The sequence below is a fragment of the Triturus cristatus genome, chromosome 12, assembly GCF_964204655.1.
Source record: "Triturus cristatus chromosome 12, aTriCri1.1, whole genome shotgun sequence".
In the NCBI taxonomy this organism is placed as follows: domain Eukaryota; kingdom Metazoa; phylum Chordata; class Amphibia; order Caudata; family Salamandridae; genus Triturus; species Triturus cristatus.
The window spans coordinates 759,334,689-759,359,301 of NC_140595.1; the positions used below are offsets into that span (position 1 = coordinate 759,334,689).

General features: G+C 45.0%; 1 protein-coding gene across 1 annotated transcript in view; it reads left to right on the forward strand.

Annotated features, from left to right (window-relative positions):
* The first annotated feature begins 626 nt into the window (after nucleotides 1–626).
* The window catches only part of LOC146782731 (vomeronasal type-2 receptor 26-like), a 29,047-nt gene continuing 5,060 nt past the window's right edge, over nucleotides 627–24,613 (forward strand). Inside the window, exons 1-3 of the mRNA XM_085637214.1 lie at nucleotides 627–665; nucleotides 2,283–2,507; nucleotides 24,091–24,197. Of these exons, the coding sequence (XP_085493340.1) occupies nucleotides 627–665; nucleotides 2,283–2,507; nucleotides 24,091–24,197 (371 nt within the window). The remainder of the gene's footprint in view (nucleotides 666–2,282; nucleotides 2,508–24,090; nucleotides 24,198–24,613) is intronic.

Genomic DNA, 24,613 nt, shown 5'->3' on the forward strand with positions numbered 1-24,613 from the left:
GGATGCACTAACCAATCGGGACCATCGTATGTGCACCAATTACCAAAATAAACTTAAAGATGGGACCATATCATGTATGTTGGATCTGGTGGAGTTTTTCAATTTTTAAGGTCTTGTCTACAGGTTTATTAGTAAACAGGCATATTTTATCCAATATGCACTTGTTATGTGTAGAGGATGTGTCCTAACTGCTAGGGCCCTCAAACTCAAATCTGAGGAACCAGGTTTGAGTCTTGGCAATGACGCTCAACATTGTCTGATTCTGAGCAAATCACTTAATCTCCCCGTGCCTAACAAAAATGAATTTGTCCTTAGGTAATGCAACTGGTGCTCATGTAAAGCACTCCAATACCTTCGGGTCAAGATCACCCATTATATAAAACTCCTACAAAAAAGAATTTAAATAAAGATGGCTCTCACAGAGAGTCTCTATTATTTATTTCAGTTTCTAAATCTGACAGCTCACGCTGTGAGAAGCAACAGTTCATAACAAAACTAGCTAGCCATTGTTGCTACATTACAGCGGTCTTCCAGGCCAGGCAGTCAGGGCTCTCAGAGAGCCTGTCAGTGCAACTGCTGGTCTACTTTGGCGCAAAGTAGAAAGCACAGTTGAAGGACAGGTAAGGATGGCAGAAAAGGTATTGAGGGTGGCTCAGAGATGGCAGGTAAAGTATTTTTTTTACCTTGGGTACAGGGATACATAACAGAGGTGCTATGATCTGTTTAACAGCTTAGCAGCTCGCCTCGTGCTGCCAGGCTCGTGTTGTCATGACATTTCTTGGGTTCCATGCTCTCATGCAGAATATTCTATGGTGTGGCAGTTGGAGTTGTTTCCTTGCCTGGCCGTGCTGGTTGGGTGACTGCGCTGCCTCCTGAGAATAAAGCTTCCACTTGAAGTTTGAGAGCTCTCCTCCCTTTCATTTACAATAAGAGGCCATGTTATGTAAGACCCCCCCTTATGCCTTTGCCACTGTGCAGCAGTTGAAAGCAGAGGCACATGATTTTGAGGGCAATACATGACATTAAATTATAGATGGGTAACAAGGGAATTAGGGAGATGTTTTTCACCTCTGGGTTCTGAGTGACATCATAGGCAGCTCAAGCTTCGCTCTTGTTGTCTACTTGATGTCACCCAGACCTGAGGTGAAAAATATCCCTGTAATTCACTGTTACCCATTTATAATTCTATATATTTTGTCTTTTTCTACACCTTGATTTGATTGCTTTCCTGTCTTTCTCACTGCCCTGCACCTGATTTGATGGCTTTCCGCCCTATTCCTTTGTTGTGCGCATGGAGTATTTTGGTCTCACCATGTTTTGACATCACAGATTGTATCGCAGTGCAGGAGGGACCAATGTGTGCCACTCTCCAGCTCCCCTTCTCCTTTACACCCCTGTTCTCTTCATTAAAAAAATGTGGACCTCTAAGTATCTGTTTGCCCCAAAAACGCTGTTTTGCATGTGCTGCCACGGGGAAGTAATTTATAAACCATTCCAAGATAGCTGGAAATATCTGCTCATGTGTGGTAACCATCTAGGGCTGAATTTATTTCTGTTCTAAGAAAAATCATTCCTTGATGTCTCATAGTCATGCGCACATGCATGGCGCCTTCTTGCAGTGATTGTTTTTGGCTATAAGAAAAATCCGGCTAAGATTGCTACAGGGTGTGCATGTCAAGTGCAGTGGCCATCTCAATAAGAATAATCAAGCATCTCAAAGCTAATAGATGTCACAGGCGAGCACTATTGGATGCTCCAATGCCTATTTGAAACATTGCACTTTCTCCAAGTTAATACATGTACTGCAGTCAGCACAGCTGAGAAACATTCAGAGGCAACGCCTGCTCACTATTTGGAGCTGTGTTTCTCTGTGTTGGAGGGACTTCTTCCATGTCTCCACACTGTATTTTCTGGCACATCTGGATCAGACAGGTAGAAAGAAGGTGGACAGTCCAGCACTGTCGCCGCATCATCTGATCACAGTTTATTTTCTTTTTTGGGGGGGTCTGCAGGAGAAACTGAGGTGTTGATTTCATCATTGATGTTAGGGCAAAAACAATGTGTAATTAGTTACTCCCTCCTACTCCATCCAAGTAGAGTTTGCAAAGGGACTATTGGAAAAAACTTAAGTGACAGTAACTCTTTAATTATAAAGTTAACCTCTTTTCCCTTTTAATTGTGGAGATAACGCGATATGGCTTACGCACGTCTTTCTTATCACTCACCATTTCATGCATTCCAGAAAAGGTGCTTGTGTAATCTCTTCCTCTCCTCTTTTCTAGCTTCTTCACTATATTCAGGATGTACACTTTAAGGACTCATTTGGAACAAAGGCTTTCTTTGATGGAGTTGGAAACCCAGCGGCCCAGTATGACATCATACAGTGGCAGGAGGGATCAGATGGCACAATACATCAGAGAACGGTGGGACATTTTACCTCCAGTGCCCCCCTAGGAAAGAACCTTCAGATAAACTCCAGTGCCATCCAGTGGCCAATAACTGCACAGGTAGGAGATGCGTATGAAAGGCTCTTCTGTATGTTACCTCCCCTTTGCCACTGGGAGAGAAACATGTACCATGGTAGAATAAGAGTTGGTCCCAAATACCTTTGAACTGATTACAGTAAATATTGCCCACCCTGCAACCTAAGATGTAAGGAGGTCATTTAGATAAGAGCTAAAATGGAGCAGCTGCTAAAACTGAACCAATATAGTGTCTGCCATAGTCTGGTTTCCACATGTCACTAGAAGGACACAAAAGGCTGTTTACCTATAGTGGGATAACTACTGTTACCTACCACCTGGGGAAAAGGTTTGTGATGGATTGACGTTAGTAGGACCTCTCTATTTTGCATTGCTTTTCCAGTGTCACTGCAGCCTTTTTCTCTGCCACAGTTTCAATGAAGCAAAAGACACACAATTGTTGGACGGAATGCAGAACAAATCACAATATTCTCCCCCAGTCAAGAGATCTGGGTTACATCCATCATTCTTTTGCTCACCATGCCACCCCAGTTTATACCTGGCCATATGCAAATCAGTCTTGACCCTGTGCCTCATGGGAACAGTCCAGACCGAACTGCCAAGCCAGGTCCTCCCTGGACTGGAAACAAGCATCCTAGGACCGGTTTCGGGGCTTAACCCCTCTTCAGCCAGGATAGCTTGATTCCAGTGGCACAGTGAGCCCGGGACCTACGTCTAGGCATGCCCGGCACACTTAGGGCGAGGAAGCAAAAGACACACAATTGATAGACAGAATGCAGAACAAATCAATACATTCTCCCCAAGTCAAGAGATCTGGGTTAAATCCATCATTCTTTTGCTCACCATGCCACCCCAGTTTAGACCTGTCCATATGCAAATCAGTCTTGACCCTGGGCTTCATGGGAACAGTCCAGACCGAACTGCCAAACCAGGTCCTCCCTGGACCGGAAACAAGCATCCTAGGACCGGTTTCGGGGTTTCACCCCTCTTCAGCCAGGATAGCTTGATCCAAGTAGGCCTGGCTGGAGAGGACCTGACCTGGCAGTTCGGCCTGGACTGTTCCCATTGGGCACAGGGTCAAGACTGATTTGCATATGGCTGGGTCCAAACTGAAATGGCATGGTGAGCAAAAACAACGATGGATTTAGGTCCAGATCTCTGTACTGGGGTGAATGTATGACATTGTTATGCATTCTGTCCATAAATAGTTCTTTTTGCATTTGTCACCCCGAGTGGGAGGGGTATAGTCAGACGTGAATCCTGTGCTCTCCATGCCACTGGAATCAAGCTATCCTGGCTGAAGAGGGGTGAAACCCCGAAACCGGTCCTAGGATGCTTGTTTCCGGTCCAGGGAGGACCTGGCCTGGCAGTTCCGGCTGGACTGATCCCATTGGGCACAGGGTCAAGACTGATATGCATATGGCTGGGTCCAAACTGGAATGGCATGGTGAGCAAAAAAACGATGGATTTAGGCCCAGATCTCTGTACTGGGGTGAATGTATGACATTGTACTGCATTCTGTCCATCAATAGTTATTTTTGCATTTGTCACCCCGAGTGGGATGGGTATGCTCAGATATGAGTCCCGTGCTCTCCATTCCACTGGAATCAAGCTATCCTGGCTGAAGAGGGGTGAAACCCCGAAACTGGTCCTAGGATGCTTGTTTCCGGTCCAGGGAGGACCTGGTCTGGCAGTTCGGGCTGGACTGTTCCCATTGGTTACAATGTCAAGACTGATTTGCATATGGCTGAGTCCAAACTAGAATGGCATGGGGAGAAGAAAAACAAGGGATTTAGGACCAGATCTCTGTACTGGGGTGAATGTATGACATTGTTCTGCATTCTGTCCATCAATAGTTCTTTTTGCATTTGTCACCGCGAGTGGGACGGGTATGCTCAGACGTGATTCCCGTGCTCTCCATGCCACTGGAATCAAGCTATCCTGGCTGAAGAGGGGTGAAACCCTGAAACCGGTCATAGGATGCTTGTATCCGGTCCAGGGAGGACCTGGCCTGGCAGTTCGGGCTGGACTGTTCCCATTGGGCACAGGGTCAAGACTGATTTGCATATGGCCGGGTCCAAACTGGAATGCCATGGTGAGCAAAAAAATGATGGATTTAGGCCCAGATCTCTGTACTGGGGTGAATGTATGACATTGTTCTGCATTCTGTCTGTTAGAATCGGGGGTCTCTGGTTGACACAGGTAGGGACTTGTGTCAATCAGGGATCCTCTCCTCTAGTCAGGGTAATGGGTTACACTCTAACAATAACCCCTGCTCACCCTCTAGGTAGCTTGGCGCGAGGAGACAAGGCTTATCTCAAAGCGTTATAGGTTAAGCATTTGTGACCACATACAGTAACTCAGTGACAACACCACAAATGGACTCCACACTGGGATTATCAAAAATAGGTATTTTATATCAGGCTTAGCACAAGACCAAATAACGATAAAAAGGCCCACAATACTATTTGCAATAAACCGTTCTTTGTTACAGTGTACTTTAAAAGTTCTGTGCGCTTCGTTCTTCTTGGTTCGGCCCGTACGGGGATGAACTGCCCTACAGAATGAGTCTATAAGAGCTGCGGACGCTCCGGTGTGAAGCTTACACCCTACTGTGCGAAACGTACACAGTACCTTAGCTTTGAAGAGTTCGTAATGGACGCTGCAGTGAAGGCAATGCGTTGTACGCTGCGATGTCCTCCTTTCACGGTGCGAGCTTACGGCTCGTTGGGGCCCTGACTCGCGTTGCTTGGGGGGACGGGACGTTGTAAGGTGCTTTGCTGTTCGTTGCGGCGTACGAGCCGTACTCTGGGAGCGGCTTTCAGTCTTTGGCTGCAGTGCGGAGCGGACGTACGGTGCGTACTCCCTCCTTCGATGCGAACGGCAGCCTTGAACTTCAACGGCAGGGTGCGGGTCGTACCCACCAAGATGACTCGATGAAGCTCAGCGTTTGTACGCGGTGAAGTCGGCCAGTTACGGTGCAAACTAAAGATCGTAGTACGCGTTGATTGAGGCAGACAAGCGGGTTCGGTGCGTTGCTGGACACGAATTGGCGGTACGAGGCGTACACAGCTCCCGGCCTCGGAAAATGCCAAAAACAGCGTTTCTAGCAGCGGATTGCGAGGCGGATGAAGTCCACTGGTCCTGGGACTTCGTTCAGGGGGCAAACTCACTCACAAGCCCTTGGAGATCTTTAAGCACAAGTTGAAGTAAAGTTTCTTTGTAGTCTTTCTCCTCTCCTTTAGCAGCAAGGCAACCACTGCAGGCCAATCCCCCAGGTCAGGGACAGTACTCCTCCTTACAGATTTCCCAGTTCCTTCTCCTCAGGCAGAGGTTCTTCTTGTCAAGCAGGATCTAATTTCTCAGGAGCAGGGCTCCTATATTTATACTACATTTCTTTTGTTCTTTGCGGCCAGGGGGCCTTTGCCTAGTTCAGTCCGGTTTCTGAGTACTTTGTTGACATGATGCAGCTTCTGCTTTCAGTGTGCAGGGCAGAGACATCAGACGCTCCACAGGAGGTGGAGCCAGCATTGAAGTGGCAGATCACAGCCCTATTCAGAGTCCAGGTGTACTCCTCCCACCCATCCTGGTGTAATCTTCCTATTCACCACCTGGCTGCCCAGACTGTCTCCTGGAATTCCCCAGCCCTGTCACTCACACAAACCAGACAGCAGATACACATCATAGCAGAGGCGGGCTGAAATGGTTAGGCAAGCAAATACCAGCTTTCTAAAAGTGGTATTTGCAAACACAGAATATTAAAATAAACTTTACTACAAGATGTATTTTATTATTCTGAGTTCAGGCATACAAAACTCGAATTTCTACCATGTTCCCTGGGTCTGTTAGGATCATAGAATGTAACAATTCTAGCAGCCCATTCTGGCCTATGAGAACAGGTAGCCTTACAATAGTGAAAAACGAAAATGGCTGTAATTCACTATTAGGACATGCCACACACATCAGGGCTTGTCCTACCTTATGCTTACAATGCACCCTGCCCTTGGGCCTACCATAGGGGTGACTAATATGAAGTTAAGAGAAGGTTTAGGGACTGGCAAGTGGGTGCACTTGCCCAGTCAGCATGACAGTACCAGACTGCACGCAGGTTCTGCAATGGCAGACCTTAGACACATTTTACTACTGTGGGTGGCACAACCAGTGCTGCAAGCCCACCAGCAGCATTTGTATTTACAAGCCATGGGCACTCCTGGTGCACTTTACTGGGGTCTGACAGTAAACCAAATAAGCCAATCATGGAATCCAACCAACATATCAATTTACAATAGGGAGAGCATATGCACTTTAGCACTGATCAGCAGTGGTAAAGTGCCCAGACTCATAAAACAGCCAACAACAGGTCAGAAAAAATGCAGGAGGAAGGCAAAAAGTTTAGGGATGACCCTGCAAAAAGGGCCAAGTCTAACACTGTCCATCAATAGTTCTTTTTGCATTTGTCACCCCGAGTGGGACGGGTATGCTCAGACGTGAGTCCCGTGCTCTCCATGCCACTGGAATCAAGCTATCCTGGCTGAAGAGGGGTGACACCCCGAAACCGGTCCTAGGATGCTTGTTTCCGGTCCAGGGAGGACCTGGCCTGGCAGTTCGAGCGGGACTGTTCCCATTGGGCACAGGGGCAAGACTGATTTGCATATGGCTGGGTCCAAACTGGAATGGCATGGGGAGCAAAAAAACGATGGATTTAGGCCCAGATATCTGTACTGAAGTGAATGTATGAAATTGTTCTGCATTCTGTCCATAAATAGTTCTTTTTGCATTGGTCACCCCGAGTGGGAGGGGTATGCTCAGACGTGAGTCCCGTGCTCTCCATGCCACTGGAATCAAGCTATCCTGGCTGAAGAGGGGTGAAACCCTGAAACCGGTCCTAGGATACTTGTTTCCGGTCGAGGGAGGACCTGGCCTGGCAGTTCGGGCTGGACTGTTCCCATTGGGCACAGGGTCAAGACTGATTTGCATATGGCTGGGTCCAAACTGGAAGGGCATGGGGAGCAAAAAACGATTGATTTAGGCCCAGATCTCTGTACTGGGGTGAATGTATGACATTGTTCTGCATTCTGTCCAAAAATAGTTCTTTTTGCATTTGTCACCCCGAGTGGGAGGGGTATGCTCAGACGTGAGTCCTGTGCTCTCCATGCCACTGGAATCAAGCTATCCTGGCTGAAGAGGGTTGAACCCCCGAAACCGGTCCTAGGATGCTTGTTTCCGGTCCAGGGAGGACCTGGCCTGGCAGTTCGGGCTGGACTGTTCCCATTGGGCACAGGGTCAAGACTGATTTGCATATGGCTGGGTCCAAACTGGAATGGCATGGTGAGCAAAAAAAGATGGATTTAGGCCCAGATCTCTGTACTAGGATCAATGTATGACATTGTTCTGCATTCTATCCATCAATAGTTCTTTTTGCATTTGTCACCCCGAGTGGGACAGGTATGCTCAGACGTGAGTCCCATGCTCTCCATGCCACTGGAATCAAGCTATCCTAGCTGAAGAGGGGTGTAACGCCGAAACCGGTCCTAGGATGCTTGTTTCCAGTCCAGGGAGGAGCTGGCCTGGCAGTTCGGGCTGATCTGTTCCAATTGGGCACAGGGTCAAGACTGATTTGCATATGGCTGGGTCCAAACTGGAATGGCATGGTGAGCAAAAAAGATGGATTTAGGCCCAGATCTCTGTACTGGGGTGAATGTATGACATTGTTCTGAATTCTGTCCATCAATAGTTCTTTTTGCATTTGTCACCCGAGTGGGACGGGTATGTTCAGACGTGAGTCCCGTGCTCTCCATGCCACTGGAATCAAGCTATCCTGGCTGAAGAGGGGTGAAACCCCGAAACCGGTCCTAGGATGCTTGTTTCCGGTCCAGGGAGGACCTGGCCTGGCAGTTCGGGCTGGACTGTTCCCATAGGGCACAGGGTCAAGACTGATTTGCATATGGCTGGGTCCAAACTGGAATGGCTTGGTGAGCAAAAAAACGATGGATTTAGGCCCATATTTCTGTACTGGGGTGAATGTATTACATTGTTCTGCATTCTGTCCATCAATAGTTCTTTTTGCAAAGTTTCAATGAATGCGTATGTGCAATACTAGATTGTTCATATTTTAATGATATAGTGACTCAGTCCAAGATTTACTAAGATTTGACACAACAAAATGCAGGAAGACATCTTGATGCACTACATCACATAGAAAGAGCAGGAATGAGCCATATCTACTAAGATAAGGCCCATGTCTGCTCTTTCTGTGCTGGCGCGTACAGTGCAGCCTAGCCACAACGCAGCACTCTTGCATCACAGGCAGGATTGTTTTTGTGCAGGAAGGGACACCTTCCTTGACAAAAACAATCCTCATAGACATTTTCCTTTTTCTAGGTGTACTGCAGGATGCATAGAAATCTATGTAGTGAAAACACAATTTGATGCTTTGAATCCTTGCAAAAAGTCTTGAACACTGGAAATCACTCAGTGCTGCTTTCCAGTTGATTGTGTTTTGTCCACCTGCCCTTCCTCAGTACAGATGCATGCAAATCAGCCTTAGTCATTCTACAAATGTAACAGTCCACCCCAAATTGCCAAGGCACGTCCTCACTAAGAGCAATACAAGCAACCTCAGATCGGTTCTGGATTACATATGCCTCACCATTAAAGATACAACTTTATTTGTCTGGCACAGTGAGCATGGTTAGTCCCTTCTTGACATACCTGGCACCCTTAGGACATCACATTGAGGAAACACAGAGAAGATTGTTGGAATGCTTGCAAAACTCCCTGACAATTGCTAAGGCTGCATTGCAGTCCATTGATTTTTGATTAAACTAGGCAAAAATGGCTTTGCTCTTTCCTTGTTTCAGATTGTACCTCACCCCATACTGCAGGCACAAATCAGGTTTTTTTAAGCTCCACTCCCCTATGCTTCCTCAGAATATGCTTCCACAGACGTTATTCCCGTCCACACTATCTGTCCTCGAACCTATGATGAATCCATGCAATACTGCCTATACACTGTGAAATGAATGAATGAATGAAAATGTTCCATCCATTCCATACACTCTGCAGACTATGCAGTCTCCATTATATGGGGATAAAGTACCTCCTGCTATACAATATAATGATATTGCAAGTCACCGAGGAGTTCAATACCCATACGGAGGAACAAGGCCGAAGACCGTGTTCCTTTATAAGGTTGGGGAACTCTGAGGTTACTTGCAATATCCCTATCATATATGGCAAGGGGTGCTTTATTCCATGTGATACATGGTCACACCATCACCTTCCCCACAAACCACTTAAAACCTTGGTTCATAGGTCTTTCATATGAAAAAGAGAAAATCTGTCAGATATTTGTTTCAAAAATATATTAGAATCAGTTCAATACAAGTCAAATAAAAAAGATAAATAAAGCTGCAGTAACTTGAAATTTGTAGAAAAATGCAGAAATAAACTAATTTCTCAGCAATTATTTAAGAAATGCAAAAAATAATCATGTTCTTTCTGGTAGTCACTATCAGCTAGACCAAAAGAAAAAAAAGCAGCATTTAATTTTTGTTGCTTTAAACAGCTGCACCATGACCTGACCTGCCTTTCACCTTACCTGCTGGCTCTGGCAGCAGGCATTGTGATTTCAGAACTCGACTTCAATACATTGTCATTAATACTCGAGTTCTGACATCTTTCCTTTATAATGGGCGACTGGATGTGTAACAATTTGCCAATTATAAAGACATTAGAGACAGGGGTTGCTATACATGTCAGCCTTAAGTGGTATTCTCCCAAATGGTTTCACCTGCTTACCTCCAATTTCTGCTGGAATTTTGATGTTGTTGTTCTTAGGACTCTGTGCACTTTACCAATGCTAAACAGTGCTAAATTGTTTGTGCTCACTCCCCTAAACATGGTTTGGTTGGCATATACCTAATTGCCATATTGAACTTACTTCTAAGTCTCTTGTAGAGTGGTATGCCATATACCTAAGGCCTGTAAATTAAATGCTACCAGTGGGCCTGCAGAACCTATTGTGCCACCCACCTAAGTAGCACTCTCAACCATGTCCGAGGCCAGCCATTGCATCCTGAATGCAGTGTCACACTATCATGTAAACTTGGCATTCAAACCCTCTTGCAAAGTCTTAAACTTCTCTCTTATTACATATAAGTCACCCCTAAGGTAGGCACTAGGTACCCCGCAGGACAGAGTGTTCTGTAATTAAAATGTTGGACATGAACTTTTAAGTTTTACATGTCCTGGTAGTGAAAAACTCTCAAATTTCTTTTTCACTATTTTGAGGCCTACCCCTCCGATAGGATAACATTGCAGATTCCGTATTACATTTAATAAGCTGTAATTCTTAATTGAAAGGAAGCAGATATTTCATGTTTGGTATTAATGAAAATGTAACGATAACCCTTCTTTAATGGTAAAGTTTTAGAAAGCTGCCATATTCCTGCCCGTGGCCCTTTATGCCAGTTCGACTTTGTGAATTCCTCCCAGTCATACAATAGAGGGATTAGGTGTACCTCAGTGGGCCATCTGTTGACAGGATGGGGCCAGAACTGAGCACAGTCCTCTTACATCCGAATAGCCTGGACTCTGCCTTCACACAAAAGGCCTAATAACCCTGTATTTTCACTGCATCCAGCTTGGAACTGGTGCAGGAGAGTCACAAAATCTCAAGCACTTCAAAGATCCTTTCCAGAAACGTCTTTCACCTTCCAGAAGAAGGGCACCAGGATATCAAAATAGGACCTTCAGACCCACTCTGCAGTTCACCTTTGGACCTGCATAAGGACTCTCAGAGGACTGCCTGCTGCTGTGACATGCTGTGCACTCTCCTAGACTGTTGCTGTACCTGAAAGGACTGCTTTACTGCCTGGAGGCTGCCTTGAACCCTCAGAAGCCAGCCCTACTATAGAGCCTTGCATCTATTCCTGTACCCAGGACTACCAGAAGTAACTCTAAGGGTTAATTTGCTGGCCTCCTGTTCAGAGACACAGGGACATAGAAGGCTCCCACCATCTTGAGACCGCACCTATATCTGGCATGAGTAAGTCCTGAACCAGCAAGAGGTGTACCATAAGTCCTGGACCCTTGGTTGTGGTGCTAAATTTGTCCGGATGGACAATTTCCAACACTGAGGATGAGGAATTTGTCCAAAAAGTGCTTTGAGGAGACCTGGAACAACCTGCTCACCTGTCCGCTCGAGGTACATTGCCGGTCAGCTTTTCCTGCTATGTTCTTCTCTGTAGCAGCAAAGCAATTTCAGCCATCCTTTGCCAAAAAAGTATCTAACCTCATGGAACTAGCTTTGGTTAGCAACTTCTGCTTCATCCCGTTAGAGTTTTTCGACTTCCATTTTGGTGAACTCTAGATGAAGAAATCTTCACAGTGCCTTTGACCTCTGGCCATCTGACGATAACACTCCTTTCTTGGACACCTCCTGCAACCTTGCCCCGTTGACCTTTACAATCTCAGAAATTTTTCTTCAGACTGTTTTTGAAATACAAAGGTAAGCTCTGACCGGACCCAAAACTTCTTCTTTTCATCATCATCATCAAAAGCTTTATTTTGAAAATGCATGTCATAAAAGCAATATAAAATATAAGGGGCATATTATCAAGAAACGGCGTTAAAATGATTGACGCTTTAGCGGCAGAAAACTGCCGCTAAAGCGGCGATAATGGGCTTGATAATATGCCCTTGAGAATTCCCATAGAAGCCCATGTTCTGGTGTGAACATGAGCCTGTATTGGAATTCTCTGCGGCATATTATCAAGCCCATTATCGCCATTTTAGTGGCAGTTTTCTGCCGCTAAAGCGGCGATAATTTTAATGCCGTGCTTGATAATATGCCCCCAAATTATTAAAACCATAACATATCACACCAACATGTAAATGGAACAAAAACACAGCATGGATAAACAAAGAGAGATACTCATAGTAGCTCTATTGATCAAAATAGGTCCAGTTAAATTTTTATTTCCATTTTCTTAAAGTTACAGTAAAGTAGGATTTGATTTTTGATCTTATGATCCACGTCCATCCCAGGAACTTGGCAACAGAAATTGCATATTAGAAAGAACAGTCTGAGAGCAGTAATGTCAGACCAACACTGCTGTTTCTGGTACCCAAGATCTTACAGGTCGGTTTGAACTATATCTTTCGCGGGCCCACATAAGCGGGACAGATAAATATAACATGAGAATATGTTTCAGTTTGGTCAGCAAAATTGGTGCATTTGTTATCTACAGTGGGGGACCCCTTGCATATAAAAGAAAGATTTTAATGGGAGAATACCAATGCGGAATTGAAAATATAATCTCCTGTCAAGGGGATTTGATAGTGCATCCCAATATGGCTCGCACTGAGGGAATGGCTTGAATCCTAAAAACCTCCTTGTCAATGAGGTACTCTCGGTTGCTCTGAAGTTGTTTGTCCTAAATATTTCCCAATACTGTTCCATAATTTTTTCTTTTTTGTAGGAAACTTAGTAACCATTGGATTCTCCCATAGTTGCTGCATGCCCAAGTTGGACAATACACCCTTGTGGTCAAGGTATTAGCCTATTTTGGATGAATGGTCGGCCTCAATGACATCCCTACGAACGTCAGCATAATTGGCCAGCTCAGGAGTGGACCATATTCTACGCCAAAATAAAATAGTGGGAAATCTTGTTTAATCTTCCAAAGGTTTCAACCCAGATCATTAAGAAGAGGTTTAAGAGGGGTGTTTTGTGTAAGGCTAATGATTGTTCGGAATAAATTATTCTCTGCTGAGACAAAAGGAGCCAGATTCTCAAAGCCCCAGAGTTCTGACCCATATGGGACCAAATTCACTTCTTTGGTATCATTGATCTGCAGTACTGGGCTGATCAGCTTTGTCAATGAGGTTTTACATTTCTGTGTTAATGCACCTGCTAGCTGCTGGTGTTTTAGGGCGATGATATCTATGTTGGGCCTCCAACTAAATTTTTTCTAGGTTGATCCCTACATAAGTAAATACATCTATCTGTTCTAAGGTCTGTTCTAAGGTCTCCCCATCACGTTTAATAGTGCCCCTGAATGGACTTTGCTTGTTAAAAACCATACATTTTGTTTTGGTTGTATTAACTACTAACCCTCGTACTTTGCAGATGTATTCAAAGCGGGAGAGTACACATTGCAAACCGCTAGGAGTTTTAGAGATTATGAGCGTGTCGTCTGCAAACATCAGGCTGAGGATCTTTGTGCCTGCTAGAACAGGGGGCATCTGATTGATATGTAGCTAAAAATTGTGACACTCCATTTATAAAGAGGGAGAATAACGTCGGAGCCATGACAAACTCTTGGCGTACCCAATGTTCTACTGGGAATCGATCAGTGGCATTGCCCTGAGCGCCCCAGCAGACTTGTGCAAAATTGTCCTCATGTAACCAGACAATTAAAGACAACAAATCCATGGGCATTCCCAAATCCTGTAGCACTATCCAGAGTTTTTTTTTTGTCCAAGTAAATCGAAGGCTGACTTGTGCTCAACAAAGGCAGAATACATATTGCCCTTACCTATCACTTCTCTCCACCAATATATTAGCAGAAAGCATTCAATAGTGCTAACATGCGCTTGAAAGCCCGCCTGTAGTGGGTACAGGATGTGATTAGCAGTTATCCATTCCTGTACCTTTGCCAGTACTAAGCGACCACCACTTTTTGAATTGAATCTACAAGGCTTATTGGCCTGTAGATTCTTGGCGTGGACCTTTCACCCTTTTTGTAGATAGGTATTATCTCAGCGCCCCACCAGGAATCTGGAATTGAAGCACCACGGGCTATAGTATTAGCTAGTAATAGTATTTAGCTTGACCATGTATCCTTGTCGTGCAAAAATAAATCAACCGGAATGCAATCAAGACTGGGGGCTCTCCCCCCATGACAGAGCTAAGGGCAGCTTTTATATCTGAAGATACAAAGTCAATTTGACAGTTTGCGGGAGGATTTACAAAAGACTTGCTTTGCTGATCATCTTCCCTGGCATATTGTCTTGCAAAGTGTTTGGTACATCCATCAGGGGCTATATAATTTTTCAGGGGTGTTGGGTGCCCCCCCATTCCCCATTTAACTAATTGCCAAAAGTGCAAGAAATTTTTTGCCAGAGCATGTCAATTTAAGATCCTGCCAGCAATTTTCATCCCAATCTTTTTTGGCACTGCCCTGGGCGGTCTTATACAATTTCCTCGCTTGTTGAATACGGATTGGGTTTTTAGATGTATAGCCTCTAAGGGAACCTTTCTACATTCTTTTTTGTACCAGTGTTGCTGGAGCTTAGAAAGACAGCCATTAATGTGAAAAGGTCTGAGAAAATGAGTTTGTAGATTATCAAATAGTTTATTATGAACATTTGTCATGGTTTCACACGTCGCTGCATTTGGCAGGTACACCTCTAGTTCCGCTGTCGCGATTGACATGCCTCTACTTATAGTGGACAATATGTCTGGGTTTTTTACTAACTTTGTCCACTTGACACGTCTCGTCATTAGAAATTAGCAGGATTCTGGTCGAAGTCAAAGTAGGAGGTGTTGTTCCCTTGCTTTTTTTTAAAGATTCGATTGAAAAGCTCAGCGGGTTGTGGTCGGACTCGATTATTGCCATATTGATGAGAGCAGACCACAGTTTCAGATTGATTAGGAGATAGTCAATACAACTTGCATGGTGGCCATTGTTGTAGGTATTGGCCCCCTGTCTGTCAGATATGGATCTCCCATTGGTTGCCATGATGCCCTTTTCCAAGGAAAAAGCTTTAAGTTGTAGGGCTGCTTCTGTCCATCTTTTGATAGGTGCTAATTCTAAGTTTGGGATACCCCAGAGCGCATCTTTCTGTTCCGTGAGATTGTTGTAATCTAAGTCAAGTGGCTCGAAAATTGTATTAAAGTCCCCAGCTATTACAAAAGAAGGTGTACCTGGGGAATTATCTAATAGTTCGTCGAGAGCCATCACAGTTCTTGACCTCTGTCCACCTCTTGATCCTCTCTCATATACATTATAGATGTCAATATTGACATGACAGCTGATCTGCAGGAAAATGCCAAGGATATCAAGGAAGTCTGTGGGAAGGACCTGTATCTTATTGCCTAAATCTTGCCTTATCCATATTGTTAATCCCCCCCCCTCCCCCGATGGCCTGCCCAATGTACCACTGGTCGCCGAAGCGTAGTAGTTCATGTACCCAAGGTGAAATAATGGATCTATAGACTACGTTTCTTGAAATAGGCAGATATTGTACAATTTGACTAAGCTATTCTAGTTTGGGGAGGCATCCTTGGATCTTAGACTGGCTATGTTCTAAGACAAAAAAGATATCTGACATACTGCGGAGGACTGAAGTGGGGCTGCCCGATCGGTAAGAACTACGGTGCTAGGTTTGTCATTCCATTGGCTCATAGGTTCACAGATTGAGAGGGGTTTCATAGAAGTCCCTGCTATTGGTTGATGATTGGTGACCCTTCCAGGGAATTCAGGAGTCAAGACCTGATTATGCTCTTGGGAGGGTATCCATGAACATCAATCTAATTCTTGTAATGGAGTCCCCACAGTGTATGGAGGGAGTAAATTGTGCGTACCAGACTGTGGTGGCATTTCTGGAAGCTTATATTTAAATCGGATGCTTGTGTTAGCTAGATGGAAAGTACGAGCATCAAAGCCACTAGATTGTCCACTATTTTCACTGTGGGAAAGTGTCAATGTAATGCAATCCAAAAGAGTACCATGATAAGAATGTTGTTTGGGCCCAAGTATGTCCTTCCTTATAATCGATCGGCATCTCCTCACATGTCGAATCCATTGGGTGCATTTTTTTATTAATGAGTCTTCATCTTCTTTGATTAAGCTAGGTGGTGGTTTCGGAACATTTATCAAATGCACTATGCAATTTTAATCTGGTGCCCTTGCTGTCTCTCGTGGGATTTGTTTTTGCCTAATCGAATAGGGAAATGGTCGTAGTAAAAGACCAGGAGAAAAAAAAGATTTGGCAGGATGTAATTGGCTTGAAAATGTTTTCACTAGCCTATTGGAATGTGTAACTAGCTGTCGATCTGTGTATTTATGTGTGGGGAAAGAGCCTATGCATGGTGCCTTCGGGAAATGTCTGATGGAACCCTCTTTATACCCATCCACCTGTCTTTCCTGGTACATATGTCTTTACTCAGGGAGTGTACGATTTTAAAACTGATTTTTAATATGTAGTGCTTCAAGGAGTACGTTGTTAAGAGTGTCAGATAGACTACTAGCCGTTACTCTGAGGTCACTAACTTCCTGGTTTAAATCCATAATCTGTTTTTTAAGATGATTTATGGGCCCTTCTTCATGTGTAGTTATGGTTATTGGTGGGGTGACTAGTTTATCATGGTCATCGTTTAGTGAAGGTTCAACTCGAGTTCAAGATTGTTTGGTGCCATTGAGTTGGTCTCGGGGCAACAAAGATGCGGGTTTGGTAGCATTTAAAGGGTTAGCACTGTGTTGGATTTCCTTTGGCCTGGATTTATGTATAGCATGCCCAGTTAGATAACTAGTTATTGTGTTGTTTTTTTTGTCCTGGATTAGTTGCATCTCCATTGCCCCATGTAAATTCCCTTGGACACTCTTATTACTTTCCAATATTGCTGCAGCTTCTGGACATTTCATAGGTAGAAGCTTCAACTTGCTTTCAATCTGAGGCACGCTCATCTGAGAGTGCTCGGGCCAATGAGGATTTCTTCTTTCTCTATTAAGTGATTTATTTCTTCTAGGGTACTTATTTCTTTGGTTACGCTTTTTATGCTGCTTTGTTTTTCTCTGGACTTGATCTGCAGCCTTACGTTTCCCCATGCTAGCTCAATTATGCAGACTATGCCCACTGAACCCACCCAAAGCAATTACGATTACTCCTATTGCAAAATGAGTTATATTGTAAATTATGAATAAGAAACAGTCCACATCAAGATGTCTATTCACCACAAATGCCAACACAAGGACAGGCAGTAGATGGTAAAGTTCTTTGCATGGAGAGAGTACCTTAAAGGGCCAACTTGTGGAGGGAGGGGCCCATCCCAACCTAATCTGGCCATTTGCGATGGCGATCACAGATGGGCGCCTGCCTGTGCCTTGTAATACAGGTATCAGTGGTTTAGGGGCCAGCAGAGGGTTATGGGAAACGTAAATGCCAGTAGCAGTGAGCCTACAGCGACTCTCCCCTCAGTCAGCATCAGTTGCTGGAATTGCATCTCCAGGGCTATGGAGCCGATAGAAAACAAATATCAGGATCCTCGCAGCAGTTCCAAGTATGGAATTAGGCACCATCCATAGACCATAAAGATTCACTTGAGTATGGACCGAATCCCACCTGGACACCAAGGTAGCCCTAAATGCTAGGTTTTCATTGAGAAGGTGGGAGGCCCCGCCTTCTCCTGTCACTGATGGGTGCAAGATGGGCCCATCCTTGGCCTGGGCTTTGCCCGGGTGTGTCCAGTGTGGTGGAATGGTTGAATGCGCTATATAGCGCTGATGTAACTTAGGTGTGAGGGCAGCAGGGACCAACTCCTGGGGCCCTGGGCTGCTGGCACATGCAGTCCTCAGAAAAAGTGAACATTCAAATCCACTTCTTCTGTCCGGACACTGCTCCATCTTGGATGGCCTTAATTATTGACTTTGACCCGGTCTTGTGTGACTGGATGTCCGCAGTTGATGCTTTGATCTTTTAGGTGATAGATTTTACTTAAAACTTTACAAATTCATAAATCTGGTTCTACAGAACGGATTTTTGTCATTTTGGTGTCAAATAATCTAATAAAATGTACTCTACTTTTCTAAATTGGGTTCGGAATTTTCTTTTGTTGTGGTTTTACATTATTTCTATTTGTGTGCTGAATAAATAATTAACACATTGCCTCTGAGTTAAGTCTAGGGGGTTCTTATGCCAAGCTACCCAGGGTTAAGCACAGGATAATTGAGTGACTTTTTGTAGTTCACACTGCTAGAGAGTGTGGCCATTGCATGACCAGGGCTCACACCCCAGTCAACCAACAACCCAATTTCCAACACTGGTCTTCAGCAGTGTGGATTAGGTTATGTGTTTGTGTAGTACCATACAGTGATTTGTGTTACACAAAAATCCCAGATAAATAATTTGACTTCAGAGTGACCCCTTTTTAAATTCTTCCTTAGATTTTCAACTGGCTATTTTCCGCCTTTCCTCCCCCTTTGAAAGGATGGGCATCAACATCATTGGGCCCCTGAATCCCAATACCGCCTCTGGCAACAAGTTTATCCTGGTATTGGAGCATCATCCCACTAGTTACCCAGAGGCAACACCTCTGAAGACTGCAGCTGCACCTGCAGTGGTTGTGACCCTGATGGACATTTCCCCAAGGAAGTGGTATCTGGCATGGGCAACAACTTTATGTATGCATAAATGCAGTCCGTCTGGAAGGAATGCAGACTTACTTATAAGTTTTACACACCCTACCATCCACAAACGAATGGGCTTGTTGAGAGACTCAAAAAGAGCCTGATGGGCATGATTATGAAGGGTAGGCGGAACACACAGAGTTTTACTCTTCTGAATTCCACAGAGTTTGCATAAAAACTCTGCAAGAAACTATGGAGTTCCAACCACCCTAAATTAACTGAAGATGCCATGCACCCCCGGAGTGTTTATGCTAATGCTAATTAATGTTTTATAGCTTCAAACGCAACCAAATATCACCTTTTTCTGTCAGGCACTTTGGCAAGTTGTATACAAGTTGAATAGTGGAAGAAATGTCAGGGGGAGCTGTAGAGGTGAAAATGGGTGTGCACGAAGAGCAAGCCATGTCGCAGTGGAACTCTGTGAGTCCTGTGTCATCAGCTGGACCTACGTGTGAGAGGACACTTCAGAGCATTTTATGAATTTTAAGTGGTTGCTTGACAGTGGCGATGTAAGCACAGGGTTCAGTCACCAGCTGGGACCACGAACGCAGTGAGCATCTGGCATCAAACCTCACAGTGGACAGAAGAAGTGCAGGAGTGTTCAGCAGAGGGAGGTAGAGAGGCTGTTGGTGTGCTGTGTGCTAAATGGAGGTCTAAGGGACTCAGAGAAGTGCTAGTATAAGTCTACAGTTCTGCTTTGATTCGAAGATGGGCTAAAACAACTTGAGTGAGCCACAGTAACTAGGCAGGTTTTTATAGGTCCCCTGTGAGTGTGATCCAAGGGGAAAGGGCGGGTTGATGTAATATGTGCGCCCTTGGTGTACACTTTGGACATTTTGGATTTACTGCACCAGATGTGGTGAATCCATGGGCTTAAACTTTCAGGGCAGGGGAACTGTTGTGCAGCCCACATTTCAGGGTGCACAACATCTAGTCGAATGCAAGGAATGGTGCTTCAGGGCAGCTCAGCAAAGAGGTATGGTGTAGGACTGTGTGATGCCAGAATTACGTCCCCTCTGTGCATTCTCCATTAAACATCACCCGGCTGTTTTAAACTGGTCACACACAGGTGCTGCATAGAAGCACTTGCGAACAGAATTCAAGGACCTGGCTGGCTGCTGATATAATGTTCTCCTCTCTTATCTGGTGGAAGTGACATTCCTAGCTTGGCTGTGGGAGAGTGAGTGCTATGTCTATGGGCATTAGTAACTTGCAGGGACAAAAATATATAATCGAGCCAAATTCATTATTATCCTATCCCCAACCAGGTTAAGTCCCCCTCCAGTCTCCTTCTTACATATTCCTCCTCCCACCCTTCCACCACCTGGAAAGTACCTCTGGCCTACTGGCTGCCACTCTGAAATAACTTTGCACATGTCTTCGAACAACACACCGGCCTGCCTGCCGCCAGCTGTGACTGATTTATTCGCATGCTGCATTCAGGTCAATGAGAAACAGGTCCTATGGAGATGCGGAGCTGAGAAGAGGCAGGAAACCTCCAAAGGGCATAAGAGGGAAGTGGAGTCACAGTGTATGGCCACCTGTGATTGTGCCAGGTTTCCTCCTGCATCTGCTCAAAAAGGGTTTGTGCCCCTCACTTTAAAACCCCTTTCTCACTCCAATGACTTGGATAGGCATGTCAGACCTTACTAACACACACAGACCTGCAATCATAACACTTTCACATACACACGCCGACCTACACCCGCAAATAAATGGCATACATTTGTCTTAATGTTATGAAACCTCTGATTATAAAGGAGAAAATATGTCTGTTATCAATCAATGCACACACAATTGAACCAATATCTTATTTCTAATAAATGGGAGTGTAGTTCAGTTATACATTTCAGAATTGTCCTGTACTCATTGCACAAACGAAAAACGTTTCAAGAAGCTAATGTGACATTAAATGATTCATTCGCCATTAAATGAACTCATGATTACAAATAACAATCCCATATGCATGCACACAATTACAAATAACAATCACATATCTTGTGTCCAATTAAACTCATCCAAAACAGAGATTCTATTCCTTGGCAAAGATTCACATCAGTGGGCAATAACTGGTGGCCACCAAAATTGGGCAATCCCCCCATGCCCAAAACAACGGTAAAATATCTTGGTGTAAGGATGGATTCTGCACTCTCGTTTGAGAACATGCTAAGTCTGTGGCGGGGACCTGCTTCGGTAGTCTGCGCGGACTCAAACTCATTTTGGGTTTGCTGGATCCTCGAACGAGCCAGCTAGATGTTCAAGTGACCATCATGACCAGGTTAGATTATTGCAATAGCCTCCTGTTAGGGGATTAATAAGTCTGTGATAAATAGGCTTCAACATACTATGAATGTGGAAGCCCACACTCTATTTGCTCTGCTCAAGTACAGTTCAGTTTCAGGGATACTGCTTCAACTCCACTGGCTTCCCATGGAGCAGAGAATTAGGTTAAAGTGCTTTGTGTTACGCATAAAGTTTTGAGGGGCTCCTGCCCTGCGATCCTCAATGACTTGGATCAACACTAAGTTCCAGCTCGTGCTCTGCGCTCTGCCGACCTAAATTTGATGCATGTGCCACACTTCCATAGAGCCAGAACTGGAGGCCATTCTTTTAGGATATTGGCTCCTACTTTATGGAACTCATTGCCTCTTGCTATTAGGAGGATTTCTGATCATTTGATGTTTAGAAAGGCAGTGAAGACATGGCTGTTCCAGTAACTTTTTATCTCGCTTTTTTCCTTTCCCACTCTCCAGCGCTGGGACGTCTCTTTGCTGGGACAGCCATGCACTTTACAAGCTGCATAACATAACATATAACATATGCCCCCAATCACTCATCCTAACACAGCCACATTTTTTAACACAAATGCAAGCCTTAGACACCCTTCCTGCCTTCTCACAAGCAGAAACATACGGTCACCACAAATACACAAACAGAAAGGGACAAACATACGCAGCACAAAAGAAAATGCACTCATATATACACATGTGTAGATACACTTATACATATATAAACAAAGTTTTATAAGCACACAATAGCCTGGTTTTACACAAACGAATACATGCATACTCACTATACATAAACGCACAACTACACATATGCATACCTATGCTCACCCATTTTTGCACATAAGACACAGACACTGTCTAAACAACACATTAACACAATGCCACCTGCTTTGAAGCATACACTCACAGGTTCTCTTCCACCCCTCTCCATTTCATTTAGTCACAAACACTCCAACAATTACACACGTGTGCCAACACATGAACACAGCCACACAATCATACTAATGGAAACAGTCTTACACATTTACACGTGCACACACATTCAGACATTCAAAGGCTCGTGCATAGTCACCCGCTCTCGCTGACATACAAAAATGCACTCATTCACTGACCCCTAACACACTTGCAAGCATGTTCCTATGCACAAAATCACACACACACATTACAGTCCTGCACTGCCCCATCCCAAGTCAGCCCTTCTCCTTGCAGAACTGGAGTAAAGCTTTGCATTGTTGTGTAGAGAGCCGAAGACACCCCCTCTCTCCCCTCCCTAGCCCCTCTCCATCCATCCTCACTCTGCAGAGCTGAACAAGCTTCCCTTCTTTGTACCATTCATGCGTCATTCATACCAATTATCTCCAAACTCTCCGAGCATATGAAAGGTCATGGTCATGGACCGGAGACACCCTCCTTCCATGCTGTCCCCACCCCAAGAACCTTCTGTTTGTCTCTTCTGCTGTTAATTTATACCCCTGCAATTCTCAAAAACAAAACGTGAATCTACGGCTGCACATAATATGAATATGCACCGCATCTTTTATAATTGCGTCTCTGTTGCAGAATCTGAGCACCTACAGCCATTAAGCTCTTCCACACCCTTTGAAGAAGTTGCATTTTGCCATTTGATTTGTTCAAAAGCTTAGTGTCCATTTTTCAGTTAAATGCAAAAACAGGCTGAATGTGAGGCAGTGTTAACAGATGGCAAAACATGACTTCTAGCGTCGGGCACCAGTAAACTCTACCACGGGGTGGTTGGCAGAGTTCTTGCCGAACTCTGCACTCCAAGTGCAGCACAGAGTGGCAAAACTCAGCGGACTCCACCGGCAGACCGGAGATTACCGTCCACCCCTAATGGTTATGGGCCTAGCCTATGAGTTGTAACTGAGATGTCCTATTACCATGCCTGCTCTTTCCCTACAGTGAGGTACCAAAGAAGGGGGTTTTGAACTCATGGTCACCCTGTTAGGGTTCCTCTCAGTTTGGTTAAGGAGGGGTGAAAGCAAGCTTCCAAGGAGCTTCTTCATAATGTGGTTAGCTGCATGCTAACCCTCTGGTACCAGATGGCCAAGTTCTGGAAGAAGTCTTCTAAGAACCTGGAGGCTAGCCAGGAAGTGATAAAGCAAAGGCATGACCAGATGGCTACCCTTGTGGAATGCCAGCCTGGGCAGAAAGTGTGGATAATGAAGGCAGAGGAGTCCAGGGTCTTCCAAGAATGTTGGACTTGGCCTTATTAGATAGTTGAGAGGAAGGGGGAGGCCACTTACTTGGTGGACATTAAGACCCCCAGACACACCCTAAGGGTTCTCCATATCAACCGTCTAAAGCCACAGTTTCATACGTCTGAAGTCACCATGCTGTTGGTAACAAATGATGGGGAGGAAGAAAAGAGTGAACCTCTCCCTGACCTTCTATCATCAGGAGAGAAAGATGGGTCAGTAGAAAGCGTCAACCTCTTCCCTTCCCTGAAAATAGAACAGCAGAGGGAATGCTGCCAATTGTTGGGCAGTTTGCTTCTCTTGTTTTCCTCACTCCTGGGCTTAGACACCTGTGTACCCATGGCAATGATACTAGAGACAGCCCCCTGTCAAAAACAAGGAGGAAATCTCTAATATGTTGGAGTTAGGTGTGATTGAGCCCTCCAGTGGCCCCTAGTCCATCCCAGTGGTGCTGGTACCAAAAGCTGCTCCTCGGGGCACCCCCCAGTACTCCGGTTCTGTAATGATTACAGGGGGGCTCAACTCAGTCACCAGACTGATGCTCATCCCATCCCCATAGCTTATGAGCTCATTGATAGGTTACGGCTGCCAAGTTCCTAAGTAACAGGTCAGCCTTTCTACTCTAAAGGGCCACTTCCAGTTTAAATTGATGCTTCTTGGGCTGTAAAATGCCCCTGCCACTTTGCAGAGGCTGGTGGACCAGGATTTGGTTGGCATGGAGGCCTTTAGTGCTGCTTACTTGGATGATACAGCTGTCTTCAGTAGCAGCTGGAAGGACCACCACTCCTGCAGGAAGTACTTCAGGTCCTGCAAACTGCAGTCCTAACTATCAAGGCCAGTAAGTGCCAGATAAGGCTGGGGTCTGTGGTGTACCTGGGACACCTCATGGACAGGGGTAAGGTGTAGCCCTTCCAGGCCAAGATAGAGCCCATCCTGGCCTGGGAGCCCCGAAAAACTCATACTGAGGTGAAGAAATTTCTGGGCATCACAGGATATTACAGGATCTGTGTCAAGGGGTATGGCACCATTGTTGCCACCTTAACTGAGCTGAATTCCAAGAAGATGCCAAGGATGTTGATATAGATGACATAGGCTTGCCCAAACTGGCCAGATGCACGGCCCTGTGCTCAAGGCCCCTTAATTTTCCAAGGAATTTATAGTTCAGACAAATACCTCAGAGCATGACAAAGGGTCAGTCCTCCACAGCTCAA